Below are 17247 nucleotides of genomic sequence, written 5' to 3' on the forward strand. Positions count from 1 at the left end.
GTTTAGAAAGTTAGGAGATCCCTGTAAGTTAACAGTATGGATGGATGAATCCTCTCTGCAGGCTATTGTACTCTGATAGCTGTCAAAATACCCAAACAGTGCCCATCTGATTGGATGCAGGCACCATTTTGCTGATAATTTTCAGGCAGATTTCTTTAACAAAAGTCCATTGAACAAATGCCTTGCCGAAAAGAGTTGTGTTCTGCTTTAATTTGTCCAAGCGAACAGGAATCTGTCAAAATTCAAGCAGTGTATGGTCAGATTCACTTTACTGATCTTAATAATGGTCTGTGATGCCGTGTGATTGGGATAATTGGCAAATAACAGGCTGCCCATTCCTGGTATGCTTGCCATATGATGTCAACCATCTCTTTCCACCCCAGCCCAGACTTCAAAGATCTAAGTACTGCAAATGCATCATACAATATACACAGGCAATGAAAGTAATATATTGCATGTAGTTATATTAAGTGGAAATATTTATAGTATGTGCGTTTCACGACTATAATGAAAGGCTCATTTCATACTCAAAAAAAAAATAAAAAATGCATTATTCATACACTTTAGCAGAAAGTATAGAGAAGATAAAGTATCTTGTCAGCAAAGAACTGAGAAAATTGCAAGCAATGACAGATACTGATTTCTCCAAATTAAAAGTAAAAGATAGTGACGCTCAACAGAAAATCATTTCCAAATGTCACTTTCTAGAGCAGGTTAGAAATGAATGAATGAAAAACTTATAAAGCGCGGCGCATGCAAACTGAATCGCTTCTGGGCGCTAGTTGTTCGTGTCTCATGACATCAAAAGAGCAGAGTTTTGATCTGTCTTCTGAAAGTCAGGTGGTTTTCCTCCAACCGAATGCTGGTTGGTAAAGCGTTCCATAGTCTAGGACCCTGAAAAGCAAACCTTCTTTCTCCTTTGGACTTGTATTTGGTTTTTGGTACCCTGACCAGATTTTGGTCGGTGGATCGCAGAACGCGATTCGAATTGTGAGGTTCTATCTTGTCGCAAAGATATTGCGGAGCCTTCCCATGGATGCACTTATGTGTCAGGCAGAGTGCTTTGAATGCAATTCTGTCTTTTACTGGCAACCAGTGAAGGGTTCTCAACGAAGGTGAGATTGATTCCCATTTTTTTTTCCCAGTCACCAGTCTGGCGGCCGTATTCTGAACGACTTGCAGACGGGAGATTTGGTACTTTGGGAGTCCGAGGTAAAGGGCGTTAGCATAGTCCAGTCTGGAATTCACGATTGTTCCCACCACGACTGCTACGTCTTCTTTGGGAATAAATGGAATAAGTCTGCGTAGTAGGCGCAACAGATGGTGCGCTCCGCTGACTACTGACCCTATTTGTGCGTCCATTGTCATGAAGGTGTCGAAGATGACCCCGAGACTTTTGACTTTGGAGCTAGGGATGATGATTTGGCCCAGAATGGGCGGGGGTGTCCAGGTTGTTGCCAGTTGACTCTTTCAGCTGGCGTGAAACATAAGGAGTTCTGTTTTTGAACTGTTGAGTTTAAGATAACTCTTTGTCATCCAGTTTTCTATCAAAGAGAGACATTTCTCTAAACTGGGATGATGATCCTTTTTGTTGCAGATGCGAAAATACAGTTGCGTATCGTCTGCATAAGAGTGATAGAGTAGTTCTTGGCTACTGATAATATCAAAGAGAGGGCAAAGATAGATGTTGAAAAGCACCGGTGACAGGGGGGATCCTTGGGGGACTCCACATGACACTGTGCGCTTTTCCGACGTGAAAGAACCCAATTTAACTGTTTGTGATCGGTTTTCAAGAAAGGAAGAAAACCATGGTAAATCACCTTCTGCGACTTCTGCTACCTTGGCTAGTCGCATCAGTAACAGTTTGTGGTCTACCGTGTCAAAGGCTGCGCTTAGGTCCAGCAGAACCAGGAGACAAGATTCTCCTTCGTCTGCGGCCTCGAGGGCATCGTCCCATATTTTGAGTAAGGCCGTTTCTGTCCCGTGTCCGGGACGGAAGCCGGATTGTAATGGATCCAGTAGATTGTGGGTATCTAGATGCTGTTGCAGCTGTTGTACCACTACTTTCTCCATTATCTTGGAGAGAACATTTAGGCCTGTTATGGGACGGTGGTAAGTTGGGTCCTTGGGATCCAGGTTAGGTTTTTTCAAGATGGGCTGGATTGTGCCCTCTTTCAACAGGGATGGCACTGTGCCTTCCTTAAATGACTGGTTTATAAGCTGTGTGATGGGTGGTGCCAGGATGTCGGCACATTCCTTCAGCAGTTTGGTGGGGATGATATAATTTGGCGATGTGCTGTTCCGCAAAGCACCAATGATATTTTTTGTGGTATCGATGGAGATCGGTTCCAGAGTGAACTTTGTTGATTGTAGAGCGTTTCTGTGGGTGTTTTGTGGTTGATTGACGGTGGGGTTGAGGGGGGTATTGTTTTGCAAGATGCTTTCCCGGATTCTTTCAATTTTGTTGATGAAGAAATCCGATAGTTCATTACAGAACTCTTGGGTGTCTGAGTTGGGGACTTCAAGACATCCTGGATTCATGGTCTGGGTGACCATCTTGAAGAGTTCGCGGGGGCGGTTTAGGGCGCTGTTAATCGCCATAGAAAAATGATGTTTCTTGGCTTTGAAGATTTCTTTATGATATCGTGTTGTTATTGCCTTGTAGATGATGAGGTTATCCTCTGCAGGGCTTCTTTTCCAGGCGGCTTCCGCCCTTCTGCGCTCTTGCTTCAGAAGCGACAGCTGGTTGTTGAACCAGCCAGACTTTCTTTTTCGGATGCAGGCTTTGCGTTTCGGTGCTACTAAGTCGGCTGACTGTAGCAGGGCTGCGTTTATGGCATCCAGTGTATCTGCGGCTGTTTGATGTGGATGGATTGTTTTGATTCTGTTTCCCAAGGTAGATTTAAAGAGTTCCGAATGGAGCTTCTTCTGAGATCTAGCCCAGTGTATTATCACCGGCTTGGGTGTTTTTATCACTGGGGGAATTTTGGAGATTATGAAATTGATTGCATGGTGGTCTGTCCATGGCAATGGTTCATTTTCTAAAATGCTTATTTTCAGATTTTGTCTGAAAATTAGGTCGAGTGTGTGACCTGAAGCATGTGTTGGCCCGCATATAAGTTGCTGTAGCCCTAATCCCTCCAGGTGATCGATGCAGGCGTCCGCAATGGGATCCTGTGCGGAGTTGGCCCACAGATTAAAGTCCCCGAGCAGCAAAAGGTGTTTGCTGTTAAGGGTATAAGTGGATATAAGAAATGGCATCTTATTGGTTAATACGAGCCCTACTTTTACGCTCTGCGAGTTCTTTTTATAATTGTGTCCTTTTCAGGTCACAGTGAGTGGAAAGTGACAGCCTGGCAGAAGGATTCTGCTTGTAAAGTCCCTAACTTACATAACACCGAGAGATTTATTTACCCAGCTCACAAAACACGACAGCTAATGCAACTAATGGCTTCTCCTACACAAGATTGTCTGGATACAGCAATTCCTTTTTCCTGAAAGCAGATCACAAAGCACAGGGATGCATCTGCAGAAAGCCCGGGGGAAATTCACAGCACAATCAGGAGCTCTTGACTCGGCCAACACTGTACATGAACAAATGCAGTGGCTTTTAACTGGACAATTGGTTTTCCAGCCCCCCCATTCTGTATAAAATATTAAAACAGAGAAAGGATTCCTTCGAAATTGTTCAGATTTCTAAAATACATTGTACACTTGGAGTTCAGTAATTCACAATCATTATATGTAATGGAGATACTACTGCTGCCTGTACAAAGCTGAAATAAAGATTTACCCCCTGAAATAATACAAAGTTTAAAAAACAGAAAGATGCAAAGGGGTATATTTGAGGCATACTAGTGACCCAGCTTTTGGAAAATATCCGCCCCTGCATTATTCAAGAAATTAGAGAAGTATGGGAATTTTTTTTTTTTTTTCTGGACTTTACTAGGACCGATGTTGCCTCTGTCTCCGGTTGGCTCAAAGACTGAGAACCGAGCGATCAAACACAGAGCAGAGAACTGGTGACTGTTAGTCACTGGCTCTCTTCTCTGAACCCCCCCCCCCCCATCCGCACGCTCACTTCAGCACGGGGGCTATGGAGGGGTGATCGCGGCCAGCTCAGAGAAGCTGAGCCGGGTGCTGGCCCAGGCATGTGGGCAGATCTCGACAATTTTTCCCAAGCCTGGACCGGCTCTGTGGGACTTCAGCCCGCTGTCTGCTGAAAACGGGTCACATGAGTGCAGAACAAACTGCACTTCTGTGATCCACAGGAGGAGTGCAGAACAACAAGCTTTGGCTGTACCTCTCCTTTAAGGTACATATGCAACTTTCACTAATCTATTAGAGATAACAGATTTTATAGATTAGTAGACCCTCCCAAATACCTACAGTGCTTCTAGCCTCAATTGCCTCTAAACTCCTATAAATGCCTAAATGTAAATATACCCATAAGATAACATTGAGGAGAGTTCAGAGGCTGCTGAAAAATGCCCAAATGCTCCTAAACGTCTGTTTTATCATATTTTTTTATTATTATTATTATTTTTTTTATTTTTTTTTACTTTCAATAGATTTTTATTTTTCCAAATATAGAATACAATTACAGTATGACCAAAGGCTGTGTCTACAACATCAAAACATTCAACAAATAAGGCAAAATGTCAGCAACAAGGCCTCCAACGACTTCATATTGCCCGATTGTAGGCTGATTAAAGAAAATATACAAGCTTGCTAAGAGGGGAAGGGGAGGAAAAAAAAATTAATATAGTGGTCACTCGCTCAGGGGAGTCCCTCCCTGTACCGGGCACCCCTAATGGGATCATTCTGTGCCCCGGCCAGCCCCCCCCCCCCAATCCACCCCCTCCAATAAAAGCATACGTAAGAAAATTTGTGGGTTCGAATTTGACTTCAGTGCACTTCTAGCTCGTACGTACCAATTCAATTAGGCCTATAGTGTTGCCAAATTGTTTTTATAAAAAAACAAATATAAAACATTACCCTTAAGTCAAACAACTATCTTAAAAGGATAAGAGGTAGGAAAGAGAAAGAGAAGTGGGGGGAAGGGAAAAAGAAAGGGAAGAGAGCATGTGCCTAACTAGAGCTGGAGGATGCAGGTTGCCCAGGGTGTACCCCAGTAGTTAGAGATAAACCACAGTGGGACGCCCATGGTTCCCATACAGCTTCAAATTTTTGTTTCGTGTTAGATAGGATGCTGGCCAGCTTTTCCTGCATCATGATCCACGAAATCTTGCGGGTTTACCTCTTTAATGGAAACCCTGGGTTGTTTCCAAGCCCTAGCGATGGAAATTTTAGCCCCGAGGAGCATAAATCGGATCAGCTTCTGATTGGGCTTGGATATACCCGGAATCCGAGCATTTAGGAGAGCAACAGATGCTGACCTGGGGACCGAGCATTCAGTGACTGTGTAGATGAGGTTAAAAATCTTCTTCCAGACTGGTCTAATTCTGGGACATTCCCACCAGACGTGCACCATCGAACCCAGGAGTTGGCATCCTCTAAAACAACTGGGATCTGATGATGGGTAGATGGCCGCAAGTCTGGCGGGAGTCATGTACCACCTCATGAGAACTTTTAAGTTTGCTTCCATCAAGGAAGTATTTAAGATACCCTGAAATGAATCAAAGCAAGCCGCTTGCCAGGTCTCCAGGTCCCATTCAAGTTGGAGGTCGGCCTCCCATGCCATCATGTAGGAAGACTTCTCAGTCGGGCAAGTGAGGGAAGAGTAGATGACAGATATCCCTCCCCTTTGTCTCATGGCCTGCCCGCACCAGAGCTCGTAGTCTGTGAATTTGGGAGGTAGAGGTCTCTCCGTTCATAGAGTGTGTAGGAATTGTGATATCTGTCCGAATCTGAATTTTTCAGTGTCAGGGAGATCCAATTTGGTTAAACAGTGGTCTAGGGTAAGAGGGCCCTTGGTTGTGAAATAGTGTCCTATGCGGTACAGGCCCTTGTCCAACCACCAACTGAAGGCCTTATTGTCTATTCCAGGTGGAAAATTTGGGTTTTGAAATATATTGGCTAGAGGTTGCCCTTTCGAAACCAGGGCTGGAAGGTGACGGATTCTATCCCAAAGGGCGTAAGATTGAGAGAGGGAGGGGGACAAAATGGGTGGTCTTCTCTTTTGGGGGCACCAAAGTAAGTAGTCTAGGGAAAGATGGGGAACAGCCTGTTTCTCTATGTGGACCCAGTCCGGTTTATCAAGTTTGGAGTAAACTACTGATAGTTGAGCCAGTCTGGCGGCTAAGAAGTACTTATATAGATGCGGTAATCCCAGCCCCCCTCTTTTCCTATGGTTATATAGGGTGTTTTGGGGGATTCTGTAACCTGACTTGCCCCAGATGAATTTGAGTATTTTGCTTTGTAAAGACTGCAACTGGTCTTTTCTGATGGAGATGGGAAGGGAGCGAAATAGATATAAGATTCTAGGAAGCAAGGTCATCTTTATAGAGTTAATTCTGCCTAGCCAGGAAAGTTCATATTTGGCCCAGTTATTCATGTCTGCTGTAAGTTTTCGGTATAGGGGAGGAGAATTGTTTGTGTATAGGGATTCTGTACGCGCTGTTTAGGAAATCCCTAGATATTTGATCGATGAGGGACACCATTCAAATTTGAATGACTGTTGGAGGAGGGATACTGTGGAAGGTGGGAGGGACACATTCAAGGCTTGTGATTTGGCATAATTAACCTGAAGCCCAGAGATTTTAGAGAATTCTGAAATCACCCTGTAGAGGTTTGGTAAGGAAGTAATGGGAGAGGTTAGAAATAATAGTAAATCATCGGCAAAGAGCCCACATTTATGAGTTTGATCTCCGCATGATACACCCAGAATGTCAGGGTTCTGTCGGATAGCTATTGCCAGGGTTTCAATTGCCATTGCAAAAATGATTGGGGAGAGAGGGCATCCCTGTCTGGTACCCCTAGCTATGTCTATTGGGGAAGAATAGTACCCTTGGATTCGGATTAGGGCCATGGGGTTGGAATAGAGAGCTTGTATCACCCCCAGGAATCTCGGGCCAAAGCCCCATCGCTCTAGTAGGGGGAAGAGATATTGCCAGGACACAGAATCAAAGGCCTTCTGCAAATCAAGTGCTAGGAGAAAGCCTTGTTGTTTCGGACCTCTGTCCCAGTTGGATTGCAAGATTGAGACAATGTCTACTGCCCTTCTCACTTGATCTGGACCTTGTCGACCTGGGATAAACCCAACTTGGTCCTTGTGAATATATTTACCAATGAAAGAGGAGATGCGGACAGCTAGAATTTTTGTAAGAATTTTTAGGTCATTATTTATCAGGGATATGGGGCGGTAATTATAGACTTCTTCTAGATTTTTCTCCGGTTTTGGAATAACCGTAATGTATGCAGTATTCAGTTGTGTACCCAAGGGGGAGCCTTGAGTCTTGAAATTAAAAAAAGTTTGTCATATGTGGGACTAGGGTATCTGCAAATGTTTTATAATAGGGGACCGATAGACCATCTGGGCCTGGGGCTGAACCCTTACTGAGGCCCTTGATTACTGTCGCCACCTCCTCAACCGAAAAAGGTGCTTCCAACCTGTCTCTATGTTCTGTGTCTAAGGATGGGATGGGTAGCCTGTCCAGGAAATCGTCGATCGAGTCCCTGGGAAGCTGTGGATGAGCACTATACAGGTTGGAATAGAATGTTTGAAATGCTTCCAGAATCTTTTTTGGATTGGCCGTAGGTTCTTGACCCGCTACACGTATCTTGGGCAAGGAATGAAACCTTGTTTTAGGGGACAATTTGGTCGCTAACATCTGACCTATCTTTTCTTTTTGGGTGTAAAACGTATTGCCACTGCAGCGGAGAGATCTCTCCGCTTTTGTTGTGAGAACTAAATTAAGTTCTAGCCTCAGCTTGTCAATATTCTCTAGTAAGGCTAAAGACGGTTTCTTTTTGGGTACTTATATAGCACTGTCAATTTATGCAGCGCTTTACATATACATTGTACATTCACATAGTTTACCAGCTGCAGAGTACATGAGGCCCAACTGTTCAATGGACTGCGATAATCCTTTCCTAACTTCTACCAGGGTCTAATCACTGAGCAACTGATTCCAATAGGCGTGCCCCCATCGTGAGGCAAAACTGACCAGTTCCCAATTCTCGTGAACTTAGTGACATACAGCTTGCATAAATGAACTTTGAACATTATATAATTGATTTCTCTTTAGTTGGTTTACTTATTTATTGCATAATCAATTTTAAACTGTTTGCATGTTGAAAAGATGGGTTGTCTTGGTATAAAATATTCTCAGCTAAAGCAGGGTTTTTTTCAGTCTTACCTGAACATCATAAAGAGCCACAATGTTTTCATGTTGCAGTTCCTGTAATGGAAAAAAAAGGCATTTACTGTCAGAACAGAATTACTTTAAAATCGACATTTGTAGTTTAGAAATATGCAAGATCTGAAACTTTACTTAGTAGACCTTATGTACATAAGGATCTAGCAGGTCTGTGGTTCTCCCCGACAATTACCGGTATGTTGTACTAGCTAAAGAATTTACAGGAGAAGCTGGCTTTTCCTATGGACAAAACAGACTCATACAGTAGTTTCTGAGATGGCAGAGGCACACCTTGTAGAAAAAAAAAGGCAAAACAGGTTTCCTCATCTCACACCTGCTTCCATATCTATCATTTTAGATAAATAAACAGACAGGGTGTGCCACAAAAGGTGCCACTTGGATTGCTGTAGACCAGGGGTGCTCAACCCATGGCTCACAACCTTAAACCAGGGAAATGTGTCCATGCTCTGGTGTGGCGGGTCTTCAAGCTCAGATCAAGATCAAATGGGTTGCTCACCGATATCCCAAAGCATCAGAGTTCATGGAGCTGAAAGTGGAGGAAGCAGGAGCCACAAAAGCTGACTCTTCCTCTGTAGCGCCAGCTCCTGTCCTACGCGGTGTGATACCAAGTGCACTTTGTCTGGGACCTCTCTAGGTGGGCGAGTGTGGCTTAAACCGTGCTACATATTGGACATGGCTTAAATGGGGTGTGGTTTAATAGAGTCTGAAATGACTTGCATAGTTCAGAATGTAGTAATGTTAAATAGGGAATGTACAGTGCGGAGTGTATGGCAGTGGGTAGTATGTGCAGGAGAGGAGTGCGGAGTGTATGGCAGTGGGTAGTATGTGCAGGAGAGGAGTTCGGAGTGTATGGCAGTGGGTAGTATGTGCAGGAGAGGAGTGTGGAGTGTATGTAGGAGGGGATAATGTGCATGTGAGGAGAGTACAGCGGCCAATGGTATTTTATTATTTTTTTCAATTATCTTTCACACAATGATTGGGGGGTGTAGTGGACAGTGTCAATAGTTTTATGTTTTTACTATTTTCTCTATTTTTTACAATTGTGTTTATTATTTTCTTTAAATACTTGTTTTCACATTTTTTTCACAGTGCTTCTGGGGAAGGGGTGGAAAGCATGTGGCAGTGATGGTGTCAGTAGTGCAGTGGATGGTGTCACTAAGTTCATATTGTTTTTTTTTACAATGTTATCATTGTTATTATTTTTTTTAATTCACAATGTTTTTTTATTTGAGGGGGGGGGGGTGGTGTCAGTTTATTTTTTATAATTATTTATTTTTAATTTTTTTTTTTTTTTTTTTTTGCAATTTGTTTTCATCAACCCTGTTGGGGGGGGTGGCTTTGGTGAGATATCAGGGGTCTAAAACAGACCCCTGACATCTCCCCTTTGAGACAGGGAATGAGGACACAGATTTCTCAGTTCCTTTCTCAGCATTGGACATGAGACAGTGGCGGAGGGGAGCCGTAGAAGAATGGGGGGGGGGGGGGAGGGAGGAGAAGAAGAAGGAGCGGTGCAGTGCAGCAGGAGGGACAGCTGTGATAACAGATCTCCCTGTATAGCTTTTTAGCAGACAGCCACGGGAAGAAGAGAAGGAGACGCAGCTGTCAGCTATACAGGGAGATCAGTGTTCACAGCTGTCCCTCCTGCTGCACCGATCATGCCTGATTGTGAACTAGGGGACATCCAGGATCAGCCTCGCAGCCAGGATATCGGGCAGCACTTGCGGGTCTCTGGTAGGCTCCCGTACCTTGAAGGAGACTTGGGATGTCTGGGTCCTGCAAGTCTCCTGACACCTCTGCCACCCTGGGTTCAGACAAATTTTAATACAGCAATACAATTACACAGACACCAGACTGCAACACAATAATCAACTATTTTACTTAGAGTTCTGCAAAATTAAACTCTTAGCACACAAACAAGAGAACTATGCATATAAAAATTCAGGAGAATGAATAGTAGCGACCAGTAACCTGGGTAAGACCTATGACCACCAGTAAGGAAAAGGGAAGGAGAATGACCATCTTTTATGTCAGACTACTCCCTTTAGCCCCCTGACGCCACAAGCCCATATGAACACTGAAACAGAGTATTCCAACAAATTACTCAAAATATAAAACTGAGTAAAATACCTGCCCATATTAAAAGGGAACTCTTCTCATAGTCTATTAATATGGGCAGGTATTGAACTCAAAGTCCTGTAAGTGGGGGAGGGGATAAGAGTGGAGGAGGTCCTTGTATAGTAGATGTTCTGTGTCCTCAGTTCGCTTAACAAGGGCTCATGGGAATTCCTGTACAATGGCATTGAATGTTGCAAACAGCAAGTGCCTCCTTGTTAGAACTATAGTGAAGGCAAACAGGGCAAAGCTGTCTGCATGCAGTGTCTCTTGAGGTGCGACGAGGGTGGGCTTCTGCCTGCTCACCAATCAAAATGACACCAGGCTCAAAGGAATAGTGGAGGTGAAGAATCTGTGAAAGGTGCCCGACTACACACCAGGATGACTCATTTATGTGAAATGCGTTGAGGCTGGTTGTGCAGAGCGGACGTTGGTTTCCTGTCAAATGTACCGCATCGAAAAATAATTTCTAATACTGGAAAGCTGGAGAGACTCAGTGCCGGTCTGAGGCACATACATGCGAGTGCAGATCTTTAATATGACCTGTTAAACTATTAAAGTATGGAGTTTTGCGCAATGATGGCCTTTTTTTAGGATATAAAATATTTGAAAAGTATTTGTTTTGCGCCAGTGGCACACACTATATCAATACACTTCTATTATACCCAGTGGGTTTGATGCGCTTTCTGAAAGTTTACCAAAAATCCTGAATGCAGGAGTCTTGATTTTCTTTCTGAAAGTGCACCACACCCACAAGATGTAGTAGACAGATATGGCTCAGTGCAACTAACCCACAGGAAAGCCGACAGTGCCGATAAACCACAGCACATCAGTGTGAAAGCAGCCTTAAGGTGCTCAGGATAACAAGGGCTTGTTTACTTTTGCGGTTTGGGGTGCGGTATATACCAATAGTTCACTGTGGCCCACGACTGGTTACCAAATCACTTAAAAGTGGTTGTAAAGGCAGAAGTTTTTTTTTTTTTTTCTTAATGCATTCTATGCATCAGGATAAAAAGCCTTTTGTGTGCAGCAGCCTCCCCAACACTTACCTGAGCCCCATCTCTGTCCACGAGTGTCTCAGTCATCCAAGATTCTAACTCCTGATTAGCTGAGACAGCAGCGTCACCATTGGCTACCGATGCTGTCAAAGTCAGTTAGCCAATCAGAGGAGAAAGGGGGTGGGGCCGGGTCAGGGCTCCAAATCTGAATGGACACAGAGAGCTGTGGCTCGAGTGCCCCCATAGCAAACTGCTTGCTGTGGGGGCACTGAACAGGAGAGAGGGGCCAGGAGCAAAGAAGAGGGACCCAAGAAGGAGGATCAGGGCTGCTCTGTGGAAATCCACTGCAACAGAGCAGGTAAATATAACACATTTGTTATTTTTATAGGAAAAAAAAAACAAGACTTTACAATCACTTTAAGTGGCCCTCGTTTAAAAGGTTGAAAACCCTGCTGTAGACAATCCTTTAACAACTTGCGGACCGCCCGCTGTCATTATACGTCGGTACTTCGATGTAGAATACCTGGGGTAATGACAGCAGATGTCTCCGCTGCTTACCGGAGCCGTCGGTAGCAGTGGAGCTGATCATATCCTCTCCCCTCTGAGACATGGAGCCAAGTGAGGGAAAGATGGCCCCCACTTGGCTCTATAACATTGGATGACGGAAGCAACGTCAAAACGTCACTTCCCCCCAATGGTCTTAAAAGGGGAAATGTATTTCTTTATTTTTATATTTTATTGCATTTAGGTGTAAATGTGAGATCTGAGGTCTTTTTGACCCCAGATCTCATATTTAAGAGGACCTGTCATGCTTTTTTCTATTACAAGGGATGTTTACATTCCTTGTAATAGAAATAAAAGTACCGTAACCCCCCCCCAAAAAAAAGGAAGAAGAACAGTGTAAAAATAAAGTAAAATAGATAAGAAAAAAACGGGGGGGGGGGGGGGGGCACGCCCCCTGGGAGGAGCTGCACTGAGGAATGTGTTGTTAACACTTAAAGTGCTTTTTTTCTGCCTAAACTCTCCTAAAGGAAGCGGATATAACCCTACTGTCAAAGGATGCTGTGTCCACCCATGAACGGAAGAGAAAAATATATATAATACTACTACATTTAAAGTGCCCCGTCCCACCGAGCTAGCGCGCAGAAGCGAACGCACCCGCATATGAAAATGGTGTTCAAATCACGCACATGAGGTATCGCTGTGATCGTTAGAGCGAGAACAAATACTTGTAGCAAAGGAACTATTCTGTAACTATTCTGTAACTCAAGACTGGAAACCTGTGAAAATAGCCATTCCACAAGCAGGCGAATTTTTAAAGCATGACATGATGGGTATCAATTTACTCGGCGTAACATTATCTTTCACAATATTTTATATATTATATATATATATATATATATATATATATATATATATATATATATATATATATATATATATATATATATATAAGGCCCAACTTCACTGTTGCCTTATCTTTTTATAAAAATTGCGCTTGTAAGACCGGTGTGCAAATATTGTGTGACAGTACTGCAGCGACCGCCATTTTATTCTTTAGAGTGTCTGAAAAAAATATAAAATGTATATATAGTTTGGGGGTTCCAAGTAATTTTCTGCCAAAAAGTAAATAAATATTATTTTTAACTTTGGCTTGGTCTTTAAGTGGTTAACATGCATGACTTGGCTGCCAGTTTAGGCCCCATTATATGCATCAAAAGCACGGACATCAGCTGTTATATGGATAAAGCCTGAAAACTGTGATTGATAAATCAATCACAGGGGATCAAGTGCATGTAGGACTTGGTCATGTTCCAATCCGTCCTACCATTGTTGAGCAGCATGGTGAGACAGCTCAGCTGAACCTCTTAGTCTAGAATGGTGACACTCAATTATTCATATCTCACACCGGGAGGGCCAGATGGGGGAAGCAGAAATTCACTGTAGTGGCCTGTACTACATACAGTCAACGTGGGTCTCTTCTGGGTGCTCTTTGAGTCAATTGCCATCTGTATATGAACACAGGGGATCGATTGATCAACACCTTCACCATTCAGAGAACTTTTTTATTTTTTCAATAAAAATCTATTCTCAGATTGGAGATTGTTATGTCATCCACCCCTCTTCTGTGCCTTTGCTTCCTGTCCTGTTCATACAACATGAAATCTCTCCAAAATAGAAATACTGTGTATATGCCTAGGTTCACACTGCTGCGAATTCAAAATCGCGGTAAAATGCGCGATTTTACCGCGATTTCGCGGCTGCGATTTTGCCGCGATTTCGGCCGCAATTTAATGTAAATCGCAAAAAGTAGTACAGGAACTACTTTTTGAAATCGCAGATGCGGCGTCGCACTGATTAGGACAGTGCCATTGCCGACAATTGCCGCCGATTTGAGATGCGATTTGACATGTCAAATCGCATCTCAAATCGTTCCAAATCGTACCCAGTGTGAACCAGGGCTATATCCTCATTCTGACTTTGACAGTTGCCACCGGAACAAGTGTCCCCACTAGAATATACCCCCCCCCTCTTATTCCTGTTCTAGTGACAGCTCAAAATCTTTGACCTTTCCTTTCAGTCCTGGTGACACTGATCACTAGGGGAAAAAAAAAAAAACAGTTGGGGTCCATGCACACTGGCTTAAGAAAAAAGAAAGAAAAAGAAGAAGACAAAATGCTGCATTTTTTATGCCTCTAGAAGCAGATAATGTTATCCTGTGTGTTTATGCATATTAGGTAGTATAGAGGCTTTTTTTTTTTAGCTCAGCGTTTAGAGGCAGGAAAAACCCCTTTGGTTTGCATTGCATTGTTTCTGGCAGAAAAAAATACTGCTAAATGTCGATGCCCAGATTTACCCCGCCCCCAATGTTTTGTTGTAAAAACGCTTAGAAAGCTAGAGCTCCTAAACGCCGGCACAAAAACGCTCAATATGAGCGCTTTTTTTATACAGCGTTTTCTGGTAAAGTAACCAAGTTTTTTGTTTTGTTGCCACTGTGCATGGACCCTTACTCCCCCTGGCAGAAAGATACATATAGCAATTCGTAGTTCACTTTCCTTGCATTACAGAATTGTTTCCTAAATGGAGTTTGAAGAGATTCGCACCAATTTATTTAAAGGGTGTACAAAAATAGACAACACCCAAAATCTCTAGATCCATTCTAACACAAACAAGAAGCATGTGGCTTTAATTAATCCCAGACTGCCAGAATATTTTCTACCACCGCCCTTTAAACCTTTTTTTTTTTAGTAGACAATAGCTACACATAGGTGCATTATTGCTCCAGCACTTTTCTCCATATACAGACTTGGCTGAAAGATCTGATTCACAGACAGGGAGGGCTGTCTAGGGGCATCAGAGGGCAATCGGCACAGAATTGTAAACTGACAGCTGGTGCTGAACCCACAGCTGGCTTTATAGGAGACAACCAAATCGGATACCATTGTGTCAGCAGTTCAGTGCCATGGGACAAATTTCAGAGTCAAATATACAGCAATATCATCAGGCTAGTATGCATCATCACTGATGACACTGTATTGAGCACGAGACCAATATTAGTCATCTTATTAACCTAATTTGCATTTAAAGCCAGCAGCTTCTTACGCTTTGGATTGAGTAGCGAGGGGTTAAAGCCCAACTCCAGACATGGATTATCTTAACATGTACACAGCAGCCATTCTTGCTCCTCAGAAGTACATCTAAAAGGGGGGGGGGGGCTCATGTACGCAGGGCGTGGCGTGGAACGATATGCGAGCCTGAATTGTACACTGTATATCTGTAAAAGTGTGTCAGATACTGACCAATGTCGATCAAATGCCTAACATGTATGTACCTCTAATTTTCTGCATCTCAATAAACTTGGTTTTGAAGTAAAAAAAAAAAGGGGGGGGGGGCATTTGGATAGCCATTGCGGACCTAAGAATATATAAAGCCCCCATTGGAAACCCTGCAGTGTGGGGAGTGTGTAAAAAGGAACTAGAAAAGGTTTTTCCCCCCAATTGGTCGGACTTTAGAGGCAGATTGGAACAGCAGTATCATTTAAAATATTTTATTGAATATAAGCATATAAAACATACAAAAGTACTACTGGTGCTAATATAGCTATCATGTGGCCGTTAGTCAATGGTGGGAAGTCATCACATGGGATTCCATGTGCCCCTAGAGGCCCAACTATTTGGCTTCATATGCCTATTTTGGACCCTTTATGTTGATCACAATATTGTGTTACCCACTTAAGAAGATCTCTGTGCGGGTGTCAGTGCTTGTCCAGATCAGCGAGACCTTTTCTATACCCTCCCCCAAAAGTGTGTCCTCACTCATTCTTTGATGCCGTTCTGTTGATCATCATTGCTCTACTTGGGTATATGTAATGTCCTCTCTCTCTGACCTTTCTATTGGCCGTTAGTGGACACATACCTTTTTATACAATTTTATACTTTTGTATGTTTATATTCAATAAAATATTTTAAAATGATACTGCTGTTCCAAGATGCCTCTAAAGTCGGACTGAGTGGGGAAATGATTTATACGGATGCGGCATACGAGTGCTTTGCCCTTAAAAATGTGCAAAAGGGGACAGGTTGGCTAAGGGGAGAAGACTAGTGATGGGAAAGTTCCCAAGGAGCAGGAATAGGGACAGTCCAGATTATCCCTGAAAATGTCTATGGAGTTCAGGGAAGGAGCCCATTGCCCAGCCTGCAATTGAATTAGCACATGCTAGCACCCTATTCTGAGGATACTTTATCCTAGTCAAGGGGACCTGTCTTACTGAGTACTCCTCAAGCAAAGTGCCACTTGCAAATTCTGCATACTTGTACTATCTTGTGACAGAATTGTAAAGAGCCTTACTCTAAATATGGTCACTTTGGCTCACCACCAGGTTGCTGTACTGTTCATCATTCATTATATAAAAAAACAAACAGACGTGTCTCGTGGTCCCTTTAAATTACTACTCAGCCTGCCCACACAGGTATTTTCAGTCTCAGTGAGACGAAGCACAGACTAAAGAGATGCCACTGCATATTATATTCTTATCCAATTATTTATTTTAACTTCCTAGAGGACCAAAGTGAATATAGCACTTGAGAAACAAGTCCAGCTGCTCCAAGTGAGTAGGCAAGGCTGCAATCCAGGTAAACAACTTGTGGGATGGGGTGCACGCCTGACATGTGAAACGCGTTACCTTGCGTTCCTCTGCCTGCACATCATTGTGTGTGTTTTTTTTGCTTTGATTTGTCTCCTGAATAAATCTACTGTATATACTCGAGTATAAGTCGACCCAAGTATAAGCCGAGGACCCAATTTTGCCACAAAAAAAATGGAAAACGTATTGACTCGAGTAAAAGCCGAGGGTGAGAATGCAACAGCTACTGTAAGCGGAAAAGAGGGTAAACAATGCCCATTTGCACGCCTCACTGTGCCCATTGCAGTGTAAGGCCTTGTACACACGGTCGGACCAAACCGATGAGACTGGCCCATCGGACCGTTTTCATCGGTTCACCTCTGAATTGGCCGTACGGCCTGATATGTGTGCTGAATAAAACGAAGTTCAATGCTTCCAAGCATGCGTCGACTTGATTCTGAGCATGCGCGGGTTTTGAACCGATGCTTTTCTGTACTAACCATCGGTTTGGTCCGATCGGGCAGCGGTCCATCGGTTCGGTTTTGAAGCATGTTTAGAAATTTTGGACCAAAGGAAACCAGACCGATCGCCTATACACACGGTCGGTTTGGTCCGATGAAAATGAACTTCGGTTCATTCTCATCGGACCAAACCGACCGTGTGTACGGGGCCT

The 17247-nt window shown here is 43.4% G+C and overlaps 1 protein-coding gene across 1 annotated transcript in view; it reads right to left on the reverse strand.

Moving 5' to 3' along the window:
* ULK2 (unc-51 like autophagy activating kinase 2) overlaps positions 1-17247 on the reverse strand; it is a 160884-nt gene that overhangs the window by 114770 nt on the left and 28867 nt on the right. Inside the window, 1 exon segment of the mRNA XM_040336905.1 lies at positions 8322-8363. Coding sequence (XP_040192839.1) covers positions 8322-8363 — 42 coding nt within the window.

This window comes from Rana temporaria, chromosome 2, assembly GCF_905171775.1.
Source record: "Rana temporaria chromosome 2, aRanTem1.1, whole genome shotgun sequence".
NCBI classification, from domain to species: domain Eukaryota; kingdom Metazoa; phylum Chordata; class Amphibia; order Anura; family Ranidae; genus Rana; species Rana temporaria.